Raw genomic sequence first — 17,952 nt, 5'->3', positions numbered from 1 at the left:
TTGGCGGGATGCAGGACGCAGCAGCACTGCCCCCTCTGCCCCATCCAGGAACAGACTATACACGCACCGAGTCACGATACCCGCTTCTTGCTGGGCAAAGGGTCCTTTTAGGACACAAGATCGAGCCACCATCGCCAACCTCCCCGACTAAAAGCCGGGGGCCAGAGCCAGGTGCTATACGTGTAGAGGTGCGCTTGTGGAGAGGGTGGCTGCACGTGTGCTCAGATACAACCCTGCCCCAACAGTGAGGGCAACCCAAGAGTGCGCACTCCGACCCTTCAGCTCTGGAGGCAGGTCGGCGGCAAAGGATTCTGGCGAACTTGCACCCCCGCAAGCTGTCGACCATTTCGCCGTCTTGTCCCGTCTTTCCACTGCAGCCTGCTGGTCAGCTTGTGCAAAAAATAAATCCGCAAAGCAGGTACGCGGCCAATTCCATTCAGGCCAGTCGATGATGGGTGCGGGCCTCTGGCTGTGTGTGGCCAGTCCAGCCCATTCGAGAGCGTGCCAGCCACCACCGCTGCCGTCGTGCGCAACGGCCTTCCAGAATGCGACTTTTTCAACACACTTTGGGCATGCCCGGGTGGGCATGAGGAAGCAATAAATAATTTCCCCAGAGATTTTGCCAGGGCAGTTTCTCGCCGGCGAGTGATAATAAGCGCTAAACCCGCGGATTCTTTGGTACCCAGTGGGCTTTCGGGGGCTTTTTTATTGGAGTTATTGCCGCCTCCTATCTCAAAGGGGAACTGTCTGACCACGCGATACCCATCAACTCACCCAACACTCCCAAATCGAGCGGGGGGGGGGAACCGTGACATAATCGGCAGCAGGGTCTGTTGATATGATATGGGCGTGTGAGTGTGAGCGGGCGGACAGACAGCGTCGCGGCGGGCCAGCGCTGGGCAAGCAGAAGTTTCGAGACGCCGCCGCCCTCGCCGCTCCGGCCCCCATCAGCTCCCTTCTCTGCTGATGAAAGTGAAGTGTGTGTGGTGTGCTTCCAGCCAAGTCCTAGTGCTGCTGCACCGAAGGGTTGGTAATAGTGTAATACCACCACGCGGCCAGGCCTAGTCTTCCACCGACCCCCCCCCACCGGCGTATTGTTCGTTGTTGGATTGCTCCCAAGTCCTTTTTCTTTATTTCATCGTGACGACCTTTCCGCAACGCTCGTTCCTATGCGATCTTGACGGTTTGGCAACCCCAGCCCAATGCGCAGGGTGGCACAACCATGACGGTCATCGGCCCCTTGACGACAACATTCAGGCAACCGGCAAGTTGCACAACAACTGCACCGCAGATCTATCAGGTCTTTGCCGATGACAAGAGCTACAACTTCACCCAAGGGCCGCTCTTCCCGGCCAGCAGCAGCTGCTTCCCGAGCGGGTACAACGCGTCGCCGACGAATTACTACTCGCCCGGTTTCTGCCCGTATGGATACACGGCAGCGTGCTCGAGCCTGAATCAGGTGAAGACGGAGACGGAGACGGCCGTCATTTGCTGTCCGACGTACGTGGGGATTTCAATTTGATTACGCTTGTCTTGGGGGAGATATCAGCTGGCTAAAATCCATTTTCCATCACAGCGGCAATGCCAGTAACAAGCCAAGCTACACCTGTCCTACCAGTTCAGACAAGCAAATATTAGGATGCACGTCGTCGATCAAATCTGCGGTTGCCGTCATTGGCGTGACGGTGGTCGGCGCCGACGGAAAAACTAGTGGTTATACCGTCCGGACCGAGACCTCGGGAGGCATCACTGCGTCCGGCATCCAAGTGCGATTCAAATCTGGCGACCCGACGGAGGGGCCAACATCAACAACAGACGGCGCGAATTCTGTGAGTAGATGAGAAGGATGAAAATCTTTCATGTAGCCTTGTCTGCATGTCCCCTCTCTGGATACCTACTAACAATTGATGCGATCAAGACGACATCTCCTCCCACACCAACATCAACACCAGTGCAGACGTCAGGTCCCGCGTTTACGCTTCCGACACAGTTGTTCAACTCCCCAAGCAGCACAGCCGCGGCGTCAAGTTCCGGAGGTGTGAGCACGGCAGCGGCGATTGGCATTGGCGTGGGCTCCGCGGTCGCCGTACTCCTGGCTGTCATCTCAATCGGCACATTCTTTTACCTGCGGTGGCGAAGGAGGAAACAACAACAACAACAGCAGCAGCAGCAACAACAGCAACAGATGGTAGTCCCGCCACCAGTGCCTCCCAAGGCGAAAGCGCCCTCGTCATACCGGGCAATTCCTCCGCCGTACGAGCTCTCTGAGGAGGTATCGCCGCGCCTCGATGGACACCACATGTCGAAGCAAGGGTTTCCCCGGGGCAGCGTCTTCTCAGGCCGGCCCGCCGAGTTGGAAGCGCAACCGCCGTCGGAAGCATCGCTCAGGGACAGGGCCTCTCCAGACTCGCAGAGCACCGGGTGGACGGACCGACAGGCAAGAGGCGGTGTCCAGCCCATGCCATGGATCTGAACGGCAAAGTTGAGGCTCTTGCGGCGGCGGAACCTGGCCCGATTTCCTTTTTATCTATTTTACGGCGAGGGCAGGTTGCGGGGGCGGCGGGCGAAGGGCGGGCGGGCATTTTGTGCGACGGACAAATGGTCCCTTAGGTTTAGGATCGGCGCAAAAGGAGAGCTGGAGGCATTTATTTTCCGCTTCCTCTGGAGTTATTTTGGCGACACGAGCATCTTCAAAACGCACCCACACGTCTCATGTGGTTCTTCTGGGCAAACTTGGCATTTCGATTGCACTCTCTAATTTTCTTCTCTTCTCTTTTCCGTTGCATCCTCGGTAAGCAGGACAGTCCAGACAGCAGGACAATACTAATGACCAGGCAAAATTCTTTGCGGGATTCGACGCCTTGAACGGATCCCCATGTAACTTTTATACTATTCACGATGCGCTGATAGATGTACCATTTATGGACGGACGAATTGGAGGAAAGAGGAGACGGGAGAGTTGATGGCGGTTTATTCCCTTTCTTTTATAGATATAGTTTCTTTTCTTCCGTATGTTAGTTACACCTACCTTTTAGCTTTATTATTTCCTCATTTTTAATGAGAGGAGGCAGTTTTCAAACGCCAATGGAATATATGATACTAAAACAAGAGGACGATTGATCATTCAGCTCTCGTCGTTGGCCGCTGTTCCCTGAGGAAGTACCACGGCCACTGAGGTGGCGAGGCAATCCTTCGGAATACGTCCATAGCAATGCATCTCCGCGTTTGTCCTGCTGGCGTGCGAGAGCCCTGGGAATCCAGCGAGTGGGGTTCAATAGTCCGGTACGCTACGGATATACGGATACGTAACTGTAATTCGCGCGCCGCTCGCCGCTCGGGGGCACCTAGGCGCCTCCCGCCAAAACTACGCCAGAACCGCCACGGACGGGAAGAAGCCTAAGGCACCCTACGGAGTGCAATCCAATCCCAGAAACCAGGGGTTCTTGGGATCCAAAAACGGGACCCTCTTCCCCTCTGTTAGTGTCACGTTTTAGTTTTTTTTAAAAAAAACGGTTGTGCTCACAAACGGATGAGAATCCCCGCTTCTTCTTAGCATTGGCAGCGAACAGAGGCGCACTCAGGTAATATGTACTTTGTAGGGCACTTCCCCAATCAAACGCGAGATTCCTCCAGGCCCATGGAGTTGCCAGGATCATCCAAGTATACATAGTAGAGCACTTCTTGAGCAATCGATCTAAGCATTTGACAGCGATCCTCAGCATGTTAAATCTGCCAAGAAATGTTAATCCCATGCGTCTATCCAGGGGCGAATCAGTCGCGATCATTCGTGCCGGATGGCTATGATAGCATTATTCCCACCCTCGTTTTTACGTGCCGGCTCAATATCGCAAAGTGTACAAAGATACCCGAGGCGCGCAGTGTTTTATTACGAGAGGCATTACAGATTATTGGCCGTAACTGGCGTTTGCGCCTAGCTCTGTGGGTTGAATATGGACGCTCTGTAGCGTTTTGGGCCTAGAAGCTGAGCCTCGATCGCCCAACTTCTCACACCGCGTTTCGCCGTCGTCCACCAAAGCTTAGCCTTACCAAGGCCACGAAGCGGCCTCCACTAGGAGGGCCTCGCACTGTTCACCGAGGCGCAACATCCGCGATCCAACAACTTGTACGAATCTCGGCCTCGCCATACAAGCTCTTATGCCGGCAGTTGAGCTATGATTTCCGTCAACCTCAACCAGCGTATCTCTTTGGCCGGATAGGTAGCCGCCCCTTATCTCGGCGCGGTTGCTATTTAGCTTTAGGTCTACCCCGAGTTATCTCTGATACACAGCCAAACCACAGAGCCCCACACGGCAGTACACAGCCGAACTAGACAACTACACAGCTAAATCGCACAGCTAAACTACACAGCCAAAACCACACAGCCAAGCCACAACTAAACCAGCCACAACTAAACCAACCACAGTGATGCGCAACAGGTGTCGCAAGTGCCACAATGCCACAGGTGCAGAAGCCGCCGAAGACGCAGCACAAGGCGCGCCGTAGGGCAGCCATCTGGCTGCCATCACCTCGTTTTCGGCCCCACCTTGAAGGCCTTGATTGAAGTAGATCCTTGTTGGGAAGAGGTGGTGCTATCGCAACGGGACGAATAGCAGCTGAGTTCCTCTTCCCTTACGAGCCGGATAACGTAAAGTCGTCGGTGGAAGTCATGAACCCAGCCCACTGCGGATATACACCCGTATGAATGCTCTTCTAACGTGGACACCCCAATATATATAGGCACCATAGATCTCAAAGGCTGTGTGAGCATTTTAGTAGTGCCCTATATAAGCTCAGTTTCAGGCCAAACTTGTACTTGGTCAGTCCAGGCGTGAAGAAATGATAAATAAAATACTCTTCCTAAGAGTAGCTAAGAATCCTCTATCTCGATAGGTACATTCTTAACGTCCCATCCTAGCGGCGTATATGGCCTGGCTGCTCGAATCATCATGGCAGCCTGCAAAAGCTCAAGCGCGTTTCCTCGATTGATGCCACCCTGCTGGGGGGTTTCCTGATCGAGCATTGCGAGCCCCAGCCATCGGAAACTGGTGGATTCGGTGGTTGCAAAGACCTTTATGGTATCGATAACCCCCGAGTGTGCAGCTCCATCCGGCACCTCCACCTCAAAGGAATATAGAGCGTCTTGCCTATATCTAAGGTCTCGTAAGCTGCGCCACCGTAAGGATACACCTGTTCGATCGCCCACGTAGAGTCCAGGTCCAGCAAGGTGATATTCAACGCGACTTTGGACCTGTTCTCTACCCGAAGCAACACCCATTCACCCACCCACCGTCGCCTTGCAGCGTTGCTGAGTTGAAGAGATGGAAGGTGGGTCGGTGGCCAGTCGCGGTTCCAGTGGAAAAGCATACGGCTTTTTTGTCAGTTGAACGGAGATCCAGGACGCAAGCCCACTGCGGAGGCTTCTCAAATCCAGCACGCCGTGGTATTTCGCCAGGTGTGTCAAGCTGCGCACCAGTTTCTCAGCGGCGCGCTCAGCATCAGTTGGTAGAGGGAGTACCGCGTACTGGAGCCGCTGGCCGTCTCCACCCAGTATGTCATACATCCCGTCTCTGACATGTACTTGGAAGGTTTCTCCGCCATTGGGGCCGTCGGTCAAGGGAGCGAATGTGGTGCCATGCGTTTCCCAGGCCTTACGTACTGCGTTCAGAGCCCTCTCGCTCGCGTCGTCTTCGCCTAGAGATTCCGGGTAAACAAGTCGCACTAGTCGTTGCAATAACAGGGTGGAGCGTGGTAGTGCCAGACAGCCAACTTTTAGCTGCTGGCCTGGAGTAGACGGCTCGACCAACACGGCCTCTGCGGTAACAGCCTTGAATACTGTTACAGACAACCGCCCCAGCCGCTCGGAGTCGCTGAAATCGGAACACGAGGCAGGCCATACGCCAAACTCCCATGCCCTTGGAAATTCCGTGCGCCTCGCCAGCGTTCAGCCGCACGGTAGTGTTGCCTTTCGTGTTACCCACTTCGACCACAGTAGACGTGTAGAGCAGCTCCAGGCGATCACCGCTGTAGAATAGACGGTCTCCTTCCCCCCCTAATACGACGGTTTGCCGGCTGTTCTGCTCACGCACTTTTGAAGCGACGAGTTCCCATAGCCTGTGGTATGTCAGGCGTTGAGAATTTTCCTTGAGCGTGCTGATTAGAGAGTGTGTAAGAGCGCCTTGCACTCTTTCGCCATACTTGCGCTCGAGCGCAGTCTCTTGTGCCCGGCATGCAGCAAGAAATGCGTATCCACGCGATGCAAGCAACCAGTGATCCGCCACGCTGGCTTTTCGCCAGCCAGCTGGAACAGGCCCTGTCGTGGTTTCCAGTACATGGTATGGTATGGAAGCGCCGATATATCGCTGTTAAGTTTGTTCGTGTCGACCATGCTGATTCCCCGGATCCTGCTGTCCACGCCATGATCTTGACCACGATCAGCACTGCCAGAATGACAGCAGTCGAGAACGACTGTAATGACGAGTTCCTTCTTAACCATCTCCCGGAGCAGGTAGGCAATCTCCACGTCCCGGACGTAGCGGCCTCCGACACAAGCGATGTCTGTTGGCACGAGAGCCTCGTCGATACCGTCCTCGCCCTTCAGGTCGCCAAAAATCGTCTTGACACGTATCCCATGTCCCGAGTAATGTAGGTAGACGAGGTCCTTCGGCCGGGCTTCTTGGGACACCTGCTGGAGAACCTTGATGATGTTTTCATATGTGGGCCGTTGGGATCTGTCCCCTCTTGGCGCCTTGCTATCGTCGTCGCCTGGTGTCGTGGCCGTAAGCCGATATATATGAGAGTCCTGGACTCCCAACCAGTCGCGGAGGTATTCGTGGACCTGGTTAACATCCTCCACAGAGCCCTTCAGGTTCGGGAAACTCACTCCCTCTCTCGATGTGCCGCTAATATAGTAGTCTATTCCAATCAAGACAGCCCACTTGTTCACTTTCATGTTCGCCATCAGGCCGGAGGACGCTGGTTACTCAACACAGATTAGTTACCAAATACCAGTGGCGTCAGCAACTCGAGCGGAAGCCTCGGGTCAACATTTCTTAAGCCTCCAAATGTGCCGGATCAAGAACTTTTCCAGCTAGAAGTTCAAGGTGTATTGAGAAGTCTCCAGTCTAGGTCGTTCACCAAAAGCAGAGGTCCAACGTTCTCTTGTTTGTTAGACAAGATGAGCTCTCTTCTGAGAAACCGGAGCGGGCAATGGCATGCTTAATCCATTGATGGGTCGTTGTTGAGGGCTGGTGGCCCAATTATTATTCTTGCTCCGAGCGAAAGGCAGCCCTCATTAGAATGCATTCAATCACTAGGCACCAAGTATGCCTTGCAACAGGCAGAATGACCGGCGACTTTTCACGAGGGCGCATAATACAGACGGGATTGGACCACGGCAGCCAAGCCAACCACCTGGCACACCGCCCATTGATTTAGCATCCGCTCAATGAATGATAATTGCGCCTTGTGTTAGGTAGAGATCAGATATCAGCCTTGGTTTTTATAAGCCTAGGCTAACTACTAAGTAGTTCACCTGAATCGTGGACATGCAACTGGCCGTAGTGTTGGGGCTGGCAACGTATTCACCGAAAGGCTTGAGCCATCTTGGTAATGCGTGATTTGGCAATGTCTGGTTGGAAGCGAGCATATTCGCCCATCCCCTCCCTTTGAGGCAGTGCGACGGCTGCCGGAAAGGAACATTAGGTTCAAACATTTATCTGGTTTTGGGAATGACAAACTGTGGTGGGGTGGCGACTATATAGCTGCTGTTTCCCAGAGTGCTAGGCAAGAGGTATCTGTTTTGTCTGCTGGCGTAACGGCACACCGTTACACAAACGATACTCGACGTCTTACCAAATTCACGTCCAGTTCCGTGACGTTACCTTACCACTCCTCCGCCAAATATGTCTATCTAGTCGGCCTCTCACTCCGACATCACAAACGCCCTTGCTTGGCCAGCGTCTTCTCAAGTTCCACCCGCAGCACTACAAACATACCACGGCAAGAGTATTACAACCAACCCCTCTGTGATTTTTACTTACTAATAACTGCGATAGCTCCGTCAACACCTCCGAATTAACCCACGATGTCGGAGGCTCGAAACACGGGGGAGAGCCTTCGGGAAAAGGAAGCCCGCTTACAGCAAGAGCTAGAAGAGTTAGAGACAGCAGTCAGGATCAGAGACCTCGAACGTCGGATTGAAGAAGGTCGAGTTCGGCTCGCCGCAGAGCCGGCCCCGGGAGACTCTCCAACTCGCAGTCATAAAGCAAAACCTTCTACGCATACGCCCCTTGCCGGCGCAAGCCCGGCCGACCGTGTCAGGAACCAGGAACCCGACGTGGAATCACATCCCCGGACGGCTCAACAAGCACAACGCAACCAGGAGGCTCTCCCGGCTCCAGTCCATTCGGATGCCGGCCTGGGTGTCTCGCCAGCTCGCGATTGCGATGTCCAAGCTTCCGCCAGCATGGACTCTTCTCCTAACCTGGCCATAAAGGTGGCCCCTTCTCCCGGACCCCATAACGTGATTCAACCGAGTTCCACTCCTTCGGCAGGTCTATCTAGCGCCAGCAATAGTATCGGCCGTCTCGCAATCTTGGGAGGCACTGGTGCGGGTATCGATTCGGAAACCACAAAGACGCTAGAATACTACTAAGAGATAGATCCGCCCGCCGATGACAGCGCTGAGCTGTTGTTCTATGACATGGACCTAGAACAACTGTACGAATTCGCAAGCACTTTGGAAGAAAATTCAGAGAACGATACTGCGCAAGCCAAGCTGCTCAGCAGCGTCTACTACATCATATTCTCTCGGACTGGCGCAGTGGACGACATTCAGAAAGCAGTCGATAGAGCCGAGGAAGCGATGGAGGCTACGCGCATCGATGATCCCGGCTACGTGTCCTGCCTGAGGAATCTTGTTGTGATGTTGATGAAGAAACACGCGCATACAAGCTCGCTGGAGCATCTTGACCGAGCTATCCTCCTCGGCGACGTTATGATGACTATCACACCTTCCATGCACCCCGAATGGACACACAGGTTGAAGGGTCTAGTCGAGATGAGATATAAAAAGGCCCTGCAGACACGTTTAAGTGAGGACGTCAACGAAGCGATAGCCTTTGCCACGGAGGCAGCGGGTATGGTGCAAGAGGCTAGCGTTGACCGGGCCGATCATTATCTGGAGAGGTTCAGACGGGTAGGCGATCTTAACGACCTACAAATGGCTGTTAGGAAAGGCGACGAGGCCGTGGCAGCGACACCTCACGATCACCCAGCTAGAGCAGCCAGACTGAGCAACCTAGCCGCTCTCTTTCAGATTAGGTTCAAACGGGCGGGGGATCTCGACGAACTACAAATGGCTATCAGGAGAAGCGAAGGAGCCGTAGCAGCGACACCTCACGATCACCCAGCTAGAGCAGCCATACTGAGCAACCTGGCCGCTTTCCTTCAGAACAGGTTCAAACGGGCGGGGGATCTCGACGACCTACAAATAGCTATTAGGAGAGGCGAAGAAGCCGTGGCAGCGACACCTCACGATCACCCGGATAGAGCAGCCATGCTGAGCAACCTGGCCACTTTCCTTCAGACCAGGTTCGACCGGACGGAGGATCTCGACGACCTACAAATGGCTATTAGGAGAGGCGAAGAAACCGTGGCAGCGACACCTCACGATCACCCGGATAGAGCAGTCAGACTGAGCAACCTAGCCAACTCCCTTCAGACCAGGTCCCAGCTGACTCACGATCCGGACGATTCCAAGCGGGCTGTCTCTCTTTGCGTAGCAGCGACCGAATTGCGCACCGCAACACCACGTCAGCGAATAAACTCAGCGCAACTAGCTGCTATAGTCCTTGCTAATAACCAGGAGTGGGCTGAAGTCAGCCGCATCCTAGAAGTCGCCGTGAATCTCCTCCCAACGGTCGCTCCACGTCAACTGAAGCAACACGACCAGCAGCACATTCTGGGAGAGTGCGCCGGTTTAGCGGCACTGGCTGCCTCTGCCGCTCTTGAAGCTGGAAAGGACGCATCTCACGCCGTGCAACTGTTGGAACTAGGGAGAGGCATTATTACAGGTCTGCGGCTCGGAACGCGGTCCGACCTGACCGAGCTCAGGGAGTAGCACCTGGAAGTAGCAGAGAGGTTTCAACGACTCCGAGACATCCTGGACTCGCCAAGTCCGAGCATGTCCCATTTTGCGACTGGAGAGGGCGCTTTTGCTTCCCAATTGGAGACGAACCGACGCCACAGTGCAAGCCACGAGCTCGAAGAGGTTATCGACCAAATCCGCCATCTGCCCAACTTCGAAAATTTCTTACGTCCTCCGCAAGCCGATGAGCTGAGAGAGGCTGCGTCTCTGGGGCCTGTCATTGTTATCAACGTCAGTGAACATCGTTGCGACGCACTCATCGTGGAAACGCACGGCATCCGATCGATACGTCTCCCAGATCTCCACCAATCAGACATCGAAGATAAGGTTAAGCTCGTGAGATCGGCTCGCTCTGGTTCCGCATCGTCTCTAGGTGCTGGCGATCAGGTGTCTCGAATGTTGGAGTGGCTCTGGGACGCAGCCGTTCGCCCGATTCTAGGTGAGCTGGGGTTTTTGGAACCTCCATCAGACGACAGCTGGCCTCGGGTCTGGTGGATCCCGACTGGTCCGCTGAGCTTGCTACCGCTGCACGCGGCCGGCCGCCCGTTCCCACACTCCACGGAGTCGGCGCTGGACAGGGTGGTATCATCCTATAGCTCCTCCGTCAAGGCACTTCTGTACAGCCGCCAGAACTCGCAGAATAAGGATCTCGACTTCGTGTCCGGAGAGGCCTTGCTCGTGTCGATGCACACAACTCCGACATATTCCGACCTTGTGTTTGCCGAAGAGGAGGTGAAGAAGATGGCCGATATTCTCCCGGACTCCATTCGAAAGGTGACGTTGAATCGGCCCTCCAGAGACGATGTTATGGCGGGCCTGAACACGTGCACCATATTTCATTTTGCCGGCCATGGCGAGTCGCACCCTCCGCAGCACCCGAAAACGCCAGCGGTCTGCCTTCGCAATACGCGAATCGAGCCCAAAGTACGCTTTCATCCCGGTGGGAGAGATCTCCTAAGGCCCACTGCTAACTCGTGTCAGTTGAGGACTACCCAACCGGGTATTCCCGGTTCTCGGCGCTTATCGCATCTCATCCTTCATTCCATCTCTGTCGCTGCTTCGCAAATCTACGCGCACGCCTGCTCCTGCTGAAGCAAGATAGACTGTCTATGCTGGAGGAGCGGCTGGAAGGGATCGACCGACAAGAGACTGTCCCCTTACGCCTCGGGTGCAGTCGGAGGGATAATAATAGCGAAAGGATATCTATTGTCTCCGATATCGAGAAAACCCTGGCTGAATATGGTTAGGCGCTTTCTGTCTTATTCTCTGGGGGGTGATCTTGCTGATTCATAGTAGATGAGCTGATAGAGAGGAATCACCGGATTCTTAGTCTCGAGGCCGCAAAGCCAAGAGATATATTCAATTTGCAAAATTGGGTTAACGGGAACGGCTACATGGCTAGGAAAGAGACTGCATACCTGACATCCCACGAAGTGCTTAGCGTAGCCGCACCGGACGACTATGCCGTCTCATGGTTGGAGACGCTAGTCGAAGGTGGCCTCGTTCGTCTCTGCGACTACTGCGGTAAAGTAATGAGCAAGCACTGAAATGCCATAAGTGAAGGCTAACTTTTTTTTCGGTAGCGCTATGGCCTTGAGACCTCAAGAGACCGGAACTTGTATATATTTCCTTGCTGGTTTACACTTGACCAAAGCGAAAACTATCGAGCTAACAGTAGCAGGTTCAACGTAGGTTATGCACTACTGTATTGATTTTAGAGAGGAACTGCAGACTGATCATATTATCTAACCTAGGTATACAACTGTCTGAGTCGTATTTATCGCTAGCGCGGGGTTACCGGGAAGCTGATATGTTTCAGGAAACCCTGCTGAATGCGTAGGAGCAGAGAGATGAGAGAGCAGCGCTGTTCAGTGTCATGATGGAAGCTGATTAAGGCCTTTTAGATGAATACTTTGCAATACCCGCCAGAGATTAAAACTAGGACCCTGTGCCCGTAAAGAAAAAAACGAATTGCAAAATTGAAAGGTAAGGCAGGTACGCGTGATCAAGGTGGTCACGATGGTGGCAACAAGAGGAGTGAGCAATGATTGGCAAAGGTATAAGACTCCAACCTGGCCCTTGCAAAGGAGGTGGGCAGAGGCCACTAGTTGTGTCAAAGTCAGAGGTCAGGGGTTAGGAGTTCTTATTTATATATCTAGACGCAAGGACGCAGAGTCGCGCGGGACGATGGAAAGGCTCCGCTGCGCTAGGCCAAATGAGGAGGGTGGGGGAGGGCGCCATTCCCGGAGCGTGCAGCACTGCGTTCGCGATTACTCGTCAGCGTCCATATACAGCTTTTGCCGGCCTCTGGGGCTCATCCACCAACGTAGTCCCCATGCTTCCGAAGGAGCCAACCTCCTTTCACCGACATCCACCCGGCCATATTCACCGTCCGCGTCCAAAGACGGTAGGCCTCGCATCTTCCCTACTTGATGCTCAGGTTCTATGAAGATCGGGTCTTCAGAGTCCTCCGTAATGCCGCTAGGAAACATTATACTCCAAATCGGCCACTTTCCCGATTCGTACACCAAAACAACAATTAAGCACGACAGAGACTGAGTCTGATACAGCCATCTAACGTTGAATCCCGCGCCCACACTCGGCAATACAAGTGCCAACAGATTGGCAACTAGACAGCAACAGGCCCACGCCCTGAGCGAGCGTTTTTTTTAACCGGATGAGCCCGATAATAACAAAAATGGAAATAAGGAGATGGAGAGTGGCCGGCGCAGCCCATAGAAACTCAGGACCGTGATTTATCGCAACCCCAATCCCCAAGCCAATATGAGTTAAGTAGAGTACTATCCTAATAGGAAGGGAATGTGACCATATTGGGAATGTGGAACGTATCGCCTTATAAACATCGTAATTAAACGTAGCAAACTAAAAAGTGAGTTAGTAGTGCCATATTATAGAAGAGAGCCGAAGTACCTCAAGAACTCCAACGGATAATGTCGTGAGGCCCTTTAAACCAAAGAGGAAGTCCAGCCCATATGGAGCCAATATGGCATGGCCATCTCTGGCGACGCTGACAAGAGCCACAAGGGCAATTCCAATAGGCGTAAGAAACAGCCAACAGACGCTTAGGATAACGCAGCCGGGGTAGGAACGCAGCAGCTGTATTGCTCCGTCTTCGAGTAGTGTTTTTTTCAGCTCGACGTGACTAAGGATGTAAAGGATGTAAAAAGCCTTGCTTCCTAAGTTCCTGCCCTCCATGAAGAAGCTCCGCGAAGACTTCGGGCTCACAGACCGGCTTCAAAATCCTTGTGTGGCCAGCGAACTCCCCGGACCTCAACGCCATTGAGCTTCCTTGGGCAAGGATTAAGCTATCATGGAAAAGACGGAAGGTTCTAAGATCAAGGCCGGCTCTCGAGAAAGACTAGGGCAAGCAGTGGCGCGATTATCTCCTGGAAAAACGACAGCGGTTTGTGGAGAGAATCCCGGGGCATGTTCTGTGGGTAATTCGGCTTGCTGGTGGTAGTGAGTACCAAGAAGGGAATGTGCCGCCGCCGGTAGAGCCGGGAAAAGAAGACCCGGGTGATGTTACTTGGCGGGAATGGGTGAGGAAAACAACGGAGGAAAGGCAGGCCGAGGAAGCCGACGGCGGCGGCGACTTTGGTGATCTTGAGGTAGAAGGTTTGGTGGGGCCCTGTAACTTGGTACCTTGCAGGGCAGTTGGCGGGGGCAGAAGTGTGGATTTTTTTGGTACTGTGGGATCTCTAGCTTACATAAGACAGGCGTGTAATGACTTTTGGCCCCAGGTTCCGTATAGAAAAATCCGCACCATGTTGGGGCGTCCAACCGCCGACCCCCCCACACACACTCACTACAAACCGGTTGCCCACCACCCCCGGCCCCGATCGAGACCTCGTAGCAACTGACTACCGCGTGCGTACGTTTCCTTGCTGCTGCTGCTGCTGCTGTTGCGCCGAGTAGCTTCTAGGGTCGAGATCCAAAAAACTGACAGTCGCAGACAATTTACAATCCACACACACACCGACACGATGAGTTTCGTGCCGATAAACCCGCGCCCGTTCCTCCAGGACCTGGTGAACCGCGACGTGATTGTGCGGCTCAAGTGGAACGAGACCGAGTACAAGGGCCGCCTGGTCGTATGTTTTCTTTTCTTCCTACACTCACCCAGAATCTCGGAAGCCAAGTTGCTAACGGGAGATTTGGACGGAAATAGAGCATCGACAGCTACATGAACGTGCAATTGAGCAACACGGAGGAGTTCATCAGCCAGAAGCCCATGGGCCTGCTGGGGCAGGTCTTGATACGGTAAATCTAGCTTACTACCACGTCTTCCTCTTACAATTACCTAGTTCCTCTTTTTACTTGCTTACTGCTCTCTTTTTAACTGGGCCCAACACTGACTCTCTTGGCCTGAAAAACAGATGCAACAACGTGCTCTGGATCACTGCGGCGGACAAGGGCGACGGCGGCGGTGACAGCAAGATGGAGGATTGAGCTTGAAATTTGAGGAGAGAAGGGGAAGGGATGCCTCGGAATCACGGAAACCACCAAGCTTTTTTTTTACCACTCCTGGCAAGAAAAAAGGGAGAGAACCCCCGCCCTTTTTACATCAAACAAGCAATCTTGCGGCTGCTGTGAAGCTCCGTAGTTCCGAACTTCATGCGGGTTTTTGGCCCGGCCCATGCAAACACCTCGACCATCCACTCGTACCAGACCTTGGTGTCGTCCGTCTGCCGCCACATGCTAACCTCCAGCTCGGTATCCTGGGGGAATTCCAGCGGGGTCTGTTTTGTCAAGGCAAAAGTGTGGTGGTTAATCGTAGAAACTCTCAAGACAAGCCGAGGGCTAATAGAGAGAGAGATTAAAGGGGAGTCTGCGTACCTTGAGCGGGAAGAAGATGGGGAACCACGAGATCATGTCCTTGCTCTTGCGGTCGATCTGGTCAGGCAGGATGCTGATCTCGACGGGCTGCTTGCCGGGGATCTGGGGCGCGTACAGGACCGACTCGAAGAAGCCGGCCAGGCCGTGGATGACGCCGCGCGTGCGGCACACAAACGTCAGGTGGCAGTGGCGGGCGTTGTGGTCGTTTGTGCCGCTCGACCCGGCGATGCTGCCGCCGCCAGCCGTGGCGAACTTGGCTGAGACACCGTTCTCGTCGGCGAACTCATCAGCCCGCAGCACGTCAACCGGGTGAACAAACTCCCAGGCCTGCTGGAAGCGCCCGTGGCCGGGCACCTTTTGCGCCACAAAGTCCATGGCGAACAGCCGCACCACCCACGGCGTCTCGAAGGCGTTGGCGTCGCCGCCGCCAGTCCGCGTCTTGAGGTCGGCGAAGATGCGCGGCGTCGAGATCGGGCTCAGGTGCGCCGTGTACGACTGCGGGATGGAGATGCCGTGCGGCTGGGCCAGGTGCCCCTGGATGCCGTCGAGGCACTCGGGCGACAGCTCGTTGTCGCCAAAGGACCCCAGCAGCTCCGTCACGAGGATGTCCACCTTGCACCGCACGTTCGTGTACCCCTTGGGCTGCGGACCCTCCCATCCGCGCATGTCGGTCTTGACGACGGTTACCTGGTTGTCCCACACCCGCTTGTTCTGTCTCAGGAGGTAGACGTAGGCGTTCTGGTTCTTCTCGACGGCCCACAGCTGGATCGACGTGCCAGTCTTCTTGGCAGCCCGCAGCACGCGGGTGACGAGGGGCCCTCGGCCGGCGCCGGCAACCGCGACGACGAGCTCTGGGTTGCCGTTGGCGTCAACTGCCCCGATGGCAGAGGGCTTCTTGAGGACCTTCCACTCCGCCATGGCCTCGGTGATGGCCAGCTCGTACTGGTCGTACTTGACGGGATCTCCCTCAAACATCTCGTATGTTGCCGACTCGAGGTTGTCCGACAGCGGCTGCAGGGGTGACTGAAGCCAGTCCTGGAAGCTTGTCAGGGTCGGCGTCTCGAGGATGGAGAACGGTGGCTGCTGTCGCTCGAGGTGTCTGAGGTATGCCACGAAGACGTTTAAGTTTGGCATTTGAGACTTGCGAGACTCCTTGAGGGTCTGGTTGGCCTCTGTTAGGGTCGGGAAATCCGTCACCATCTTATCCGCAGACTCTTCCAAGCTCTCTATGGCGGGACCAACGTCGTTGAGGATAAACCAGGGAGCGTTCTTGAGCCGCATGTAGTGATTGATGAGTTCTTGGTGGTGTCTGCTCAGCGACGGGTGCCTGTTTCGGTTTTCCTGAAACGTCTTTTGCGCAATTGTCAAATAATGCAGCGGCTCTGCGAACCAGCGCTCTTGAAGTTCCTTCTCGGGCAACCGCCGAGGTATGCGAACAGCTATGTACTGTGAGCATGCTGACGGGTTCCCTGCACTGCGGGAGGGGGCGAGGAAGGGGATACGGATTGCAGACGGCGCCAACGTCTGCGGTCTGATGCGCAAGAGAACATACCAACAAATAACCGGGTCGAGTAGTTGCACACCAGTCTTATGGTATTCCAAGAGTCCCAAGCACTGAACAGGTCGATCTCGCCCGCGTTAACGTCTTCTGGTCCGTTAGACTCCTTGAAGAGCGATGTGAGCGTTTCCGCCTTCTCCTCCAGTCCAGGTTCTCGGTACATGGGCATGTGGATGATGAGATTGGTCCTGCCGGCGGCCTGCAGGGCCTCCTGGATCGCACGGGCATACAGGGCAACGCCGCCGCCACTGCCATCCCGCCGAGGACCGGGGATTATGATGCTCCTGGCGCCGCAGAAATTGGCATATGCCACCTCGATGTTCAGCACCTGGCGCGAAATGCTCGAGATATCGGGGTTAGACGAGCACAGGTCGGTCCACGGACTCGAGTATGCGACAATGCTGCCAACATAGCTGCAGGGGAAGTACGACGTGTCCTCGTCTGTGAGAGTTGGCACAACGGGGCCTGGCAAGGACGGGTTTGGTTTGGCCGTGGTGTGTGAACGGCTCCACAGCTCCTTTTCTGTGAGATGGGCTTTGTACAAGGCTACGACACGCTCAAAAAAGTGGCGGTTTGTGATTGGGCTTGTGACAAAGTTGAACTTGGAGCAGTGTCAGTAATGATGTTGACATGCATTCCGACAGAAATAATAGAGAAAAAAGAGGAGAAAAAAGTCGTATTTGGAACTCACACCGCGGTCGAGAACCTGGCTATGCTGGGTATCTGTAAGTGTCTCGGAGCGGGTCGAGCTGTGCTGGCCTATGTAGAAGGGCGGATGCGAGTCGAAGCTGTCCGACTCCGGGTTGAGACTCCCGTCGGTGCTCATCGTATGTTGCTTGCAAGCTGTCACCTCTAATAATGGAATGGTTGGAAGCACTAAAGTACGGAGTAGCGCCGTCTCACGGAGGGGCTGAAAAGTTAACAAGTCGACGGAGATCTTGGCTGGCGCGTCAAGTAGGACAAGGACGAAACGGAGCGTGGGCAGTCAAATGGGAATGGAGATGAACCAATCCCCATGGTGGATATGTAGCCCGCTTCACCAAACCACTCTTCTCGTCTAGTTTCGCGAGCCTCTGCAGGCTCCCGGTTCTAGGATGCTGCCACACAATTTCTTTCCACACAAGCGGGTTTGCCTGAGTGACCCCAACTCCATGAGCCCAATCTTTTTACCACGAAATTAGGGTCCCAAGTTTCCAAATTGTGGAGAGCCGTTGCTTCGTTAGTGACGCTTTACTCGGATATTAGGATGAAGGTGGGCCGAACGGATGGACGAGTATGCAAGTAATTGCTCATTACGCAAATAGCGGGGTGTACTAGCTGCATGCACCACAGCGCCAGTGGGTTGCCTGGCTGGGGAGTGGGAGACTTTGGGTTCAAGTTTTTTTTTTTT

At 54.4% G+C, this 17,952-nt stretch overlaps 9 protein-coding genes across 9 annotated transcripts; 6 read left to right on the top strand and 3 right to left on the bottom strand.

Moving 5' to 3' along the window:
* Positions 1 to 1,222: 1,222 nt before the first annotated feature.
* B0T26DRAFT_654838 (uncharacterized protein) lies at positions 1,223 to 1,522 on the top strand (the record flags this gene model as incomplete). The annotated part of the gene is made up of 1 exon (XM_060438581.1): positions 1,223 to 1,522. The coding sequence occupies one exon, from the start codon at positions 1,223 to 1,225 to the stop codon at positions 1,520 to 1,522; it is 300 nt and encodes a 99-aa protein (XP_060291714.1).
* Positions 1,523 to 1,738: 216 nt separating this feature from the next.
* B0T26DRAFT_464157 (uncharacterized protein) lies at positions 1,739 to 2,842 on the top strand. The gene is made up of 2 exons (XM_060435167.1): positions 1,739 to 1,861; positions 1,919 to 2,842. The coding sequence occupies exons 1-2, from the start codon at positions 1,838 to 1,840 to the stop codon at positions 2,471 to 2,473; spliced, it is 579 nt and encodes a 192-aa protein (XP_060291713.1). The 5' UTR covers positions 1,739 to 1,837; the 3' UTR covers positions 2,474 to 2,842.
* Positions 2,843 to 4,828: 1,986 nt separating this feature from the next.
* B0T26DRAFT_789839 (caspase domain-containing protein) lies at positions 4,829 to 6,958 on the bottom strand (the record flags this gene model as incomplete). The annotated part of the gene is made up of 4 exons (XM_060446838.1): positions 4,829 to 5,832; positions 5,897 to 6,049; positions 6,196 to 6,835; positions 6,881 to 6,958. 4 exons carry the CDS (start codon positions 6,956 to 6,958, stop codon positions 5,276 to 5,278), a joined length of 1,428 nt encoding a protein of 475 aa, XP_060291712.1. The 3' UTR covers positions 4,829 to 5,275.
* An 850-nt stretch (positions 6,959 to 7,808) lies between these two features.
* Positions 7,809 to 9,279, top strand: B0T26DRAFT_806355 (uncharacterized protein; the record flags this gene model as incomplete). Its single annotated transcript, XM_060447188.1, has 4 exons — positions 7,809 to 8,004; positions 8,055 to 8,552; positions 8,661 to 9,196; positions 9,232 to 9,279. The coding sequence occupies exons 2-4, from the start codon at positions 8,084 to 8,086 to the stop codon at positions 9,277 to 9,279; spliced, it is 1,053 nt and encodes a 350-aa protein (XP_060291711.1). The 5' UTR covers positions 7,809 to 8,004; positions 8,055 to 8,083.
* Positions 9,280 to 10,419: 1,140 nt separating this feature from the next.
* On the top strand, positions 10,420 to 11,671 carry B0T26DRAFT_727329 (uncharacterized protein). The gene has a single exon (XM_060442855.1). It carries the CDS (start codon positions 10,544 to 10,546, stop codon positions 11,237 to 11,239), a length of 696 nt encoding a protein of 231 aa, XP_060291710.1. The 5' UTR covers positions 10,420 to 10,543; the 3' UTR covers positions 11,240 to 11,671.
* Positions 11,157 to 12,084, top strand: B0T26DRAFT_463760 (uncharacterized protein). Its single transcript, XM_060435163.1, has 6 exons — positions 11,157 to 11,389; positions 11,444 to 11,676; positions 11,731 to 11,765; positions 11,829 to 11,835; positions 11,902 to 11,983; positions 12,052 to 12,084. Exons 1-5 carry the CDS (start codon positions 11,257 to 11,259, stop codon positions 11,932 to 11,934), a joined length of 441 nt encoding a protein of 146 aa, XP_060291709.1. The 5' UTR covers positions 11,157 to 11,256; the 3' UTR covers positions 11,935 to 11,983; positions 12,052 to 12,084.
* Positions 12,085 to 12,650: 566 nt separating this feature from the next.
* B0T26DRAFT_463946 (uncharacterized protein) lies at positions 12,651 to 13,455 on the bottom strand. Its single transcript, XM_060435164.1, has 2 exons — positions 13,079 to 13,455; positions 12,651 to 13,030 (listed from the first exon to the last, which is right to left on the bottom strand). Exons 1-2 carry the CDS (start codon positions 13,361 to 13,363, stop codon positions 12,722 to 12,724), a joined length of 594 nt encoding a protein of 197 aa, XP_060291708.1. The 5' UTR covers positions 13,364 to 13,455; the 3' UTR covers positions 12,651 to 12,721.
* A 696-nt stretch (positions 13,456 to 14,151) lies between these two features.
* On the top strand, positions 14,152 to 14,617 carry B0T26DRAFT_656934 (uncharacterized protein; the record flags this gene model as incomplete). Its single annotated transcript, XM_060438743.1, has 3 exons — positions 14,152 to 14,259; positions 14,337 to 14,428; positions 14,545 to 14,617. The coding sequence occupies 3 exons, from the start codon at positions 14,152 to 14,154 to the stop codon at positions 14,615 to 14,617; spliced, it is 273 nt and encodes a 90-aa protein (XP_060291707.1).
* Positions 14,618 to 14,727: 110 nt separating this feature from the next.
* On the bottom strand, positions 14,728 to 17,388 carry B0T26DRAFT_655978 (methyltransferase-like protein; the record flags this gene model as incomplete). Its single annotated transcript, XM_060438678.1, has 4 exons — positions 14,728 to 14,907; positions 15,005 to 16,450; positions 16,561 to 17,163; positions 17,254 to 17,388. 4 exons carry the CDS (start codon positions 17,386 to 17,388, stop codon positions 14,728 to 14,730), a joined length of 2,364 nt encoding a protein of 787 aa, XP_060291706.1.
* Positions 17,389 to 17,952: the final 564 nt, after the last annotated feature.

Source organism: Lasiosphaeria miniovina (assembly GCF_030549165.1).
Source record: "Lasiosphaeria miniovina strain SMH2392-1A chromosome Unknown B0T26scaffold_7, whole genome shotgun sequence".
Taxonomy (NCBI): domain Eukaryota; kingdom Fungi; phylum Ascomycota; class Sordariomycetes; order Sordariales; family Lasiosphaeriaceae; genus Lasiosphaeria; species Lasiosphaeria miniovina.
Note: the sequence above shows the minus strand (reverse complement) of the source record. Positions and strands in the feature narration are given on the sequence as shown.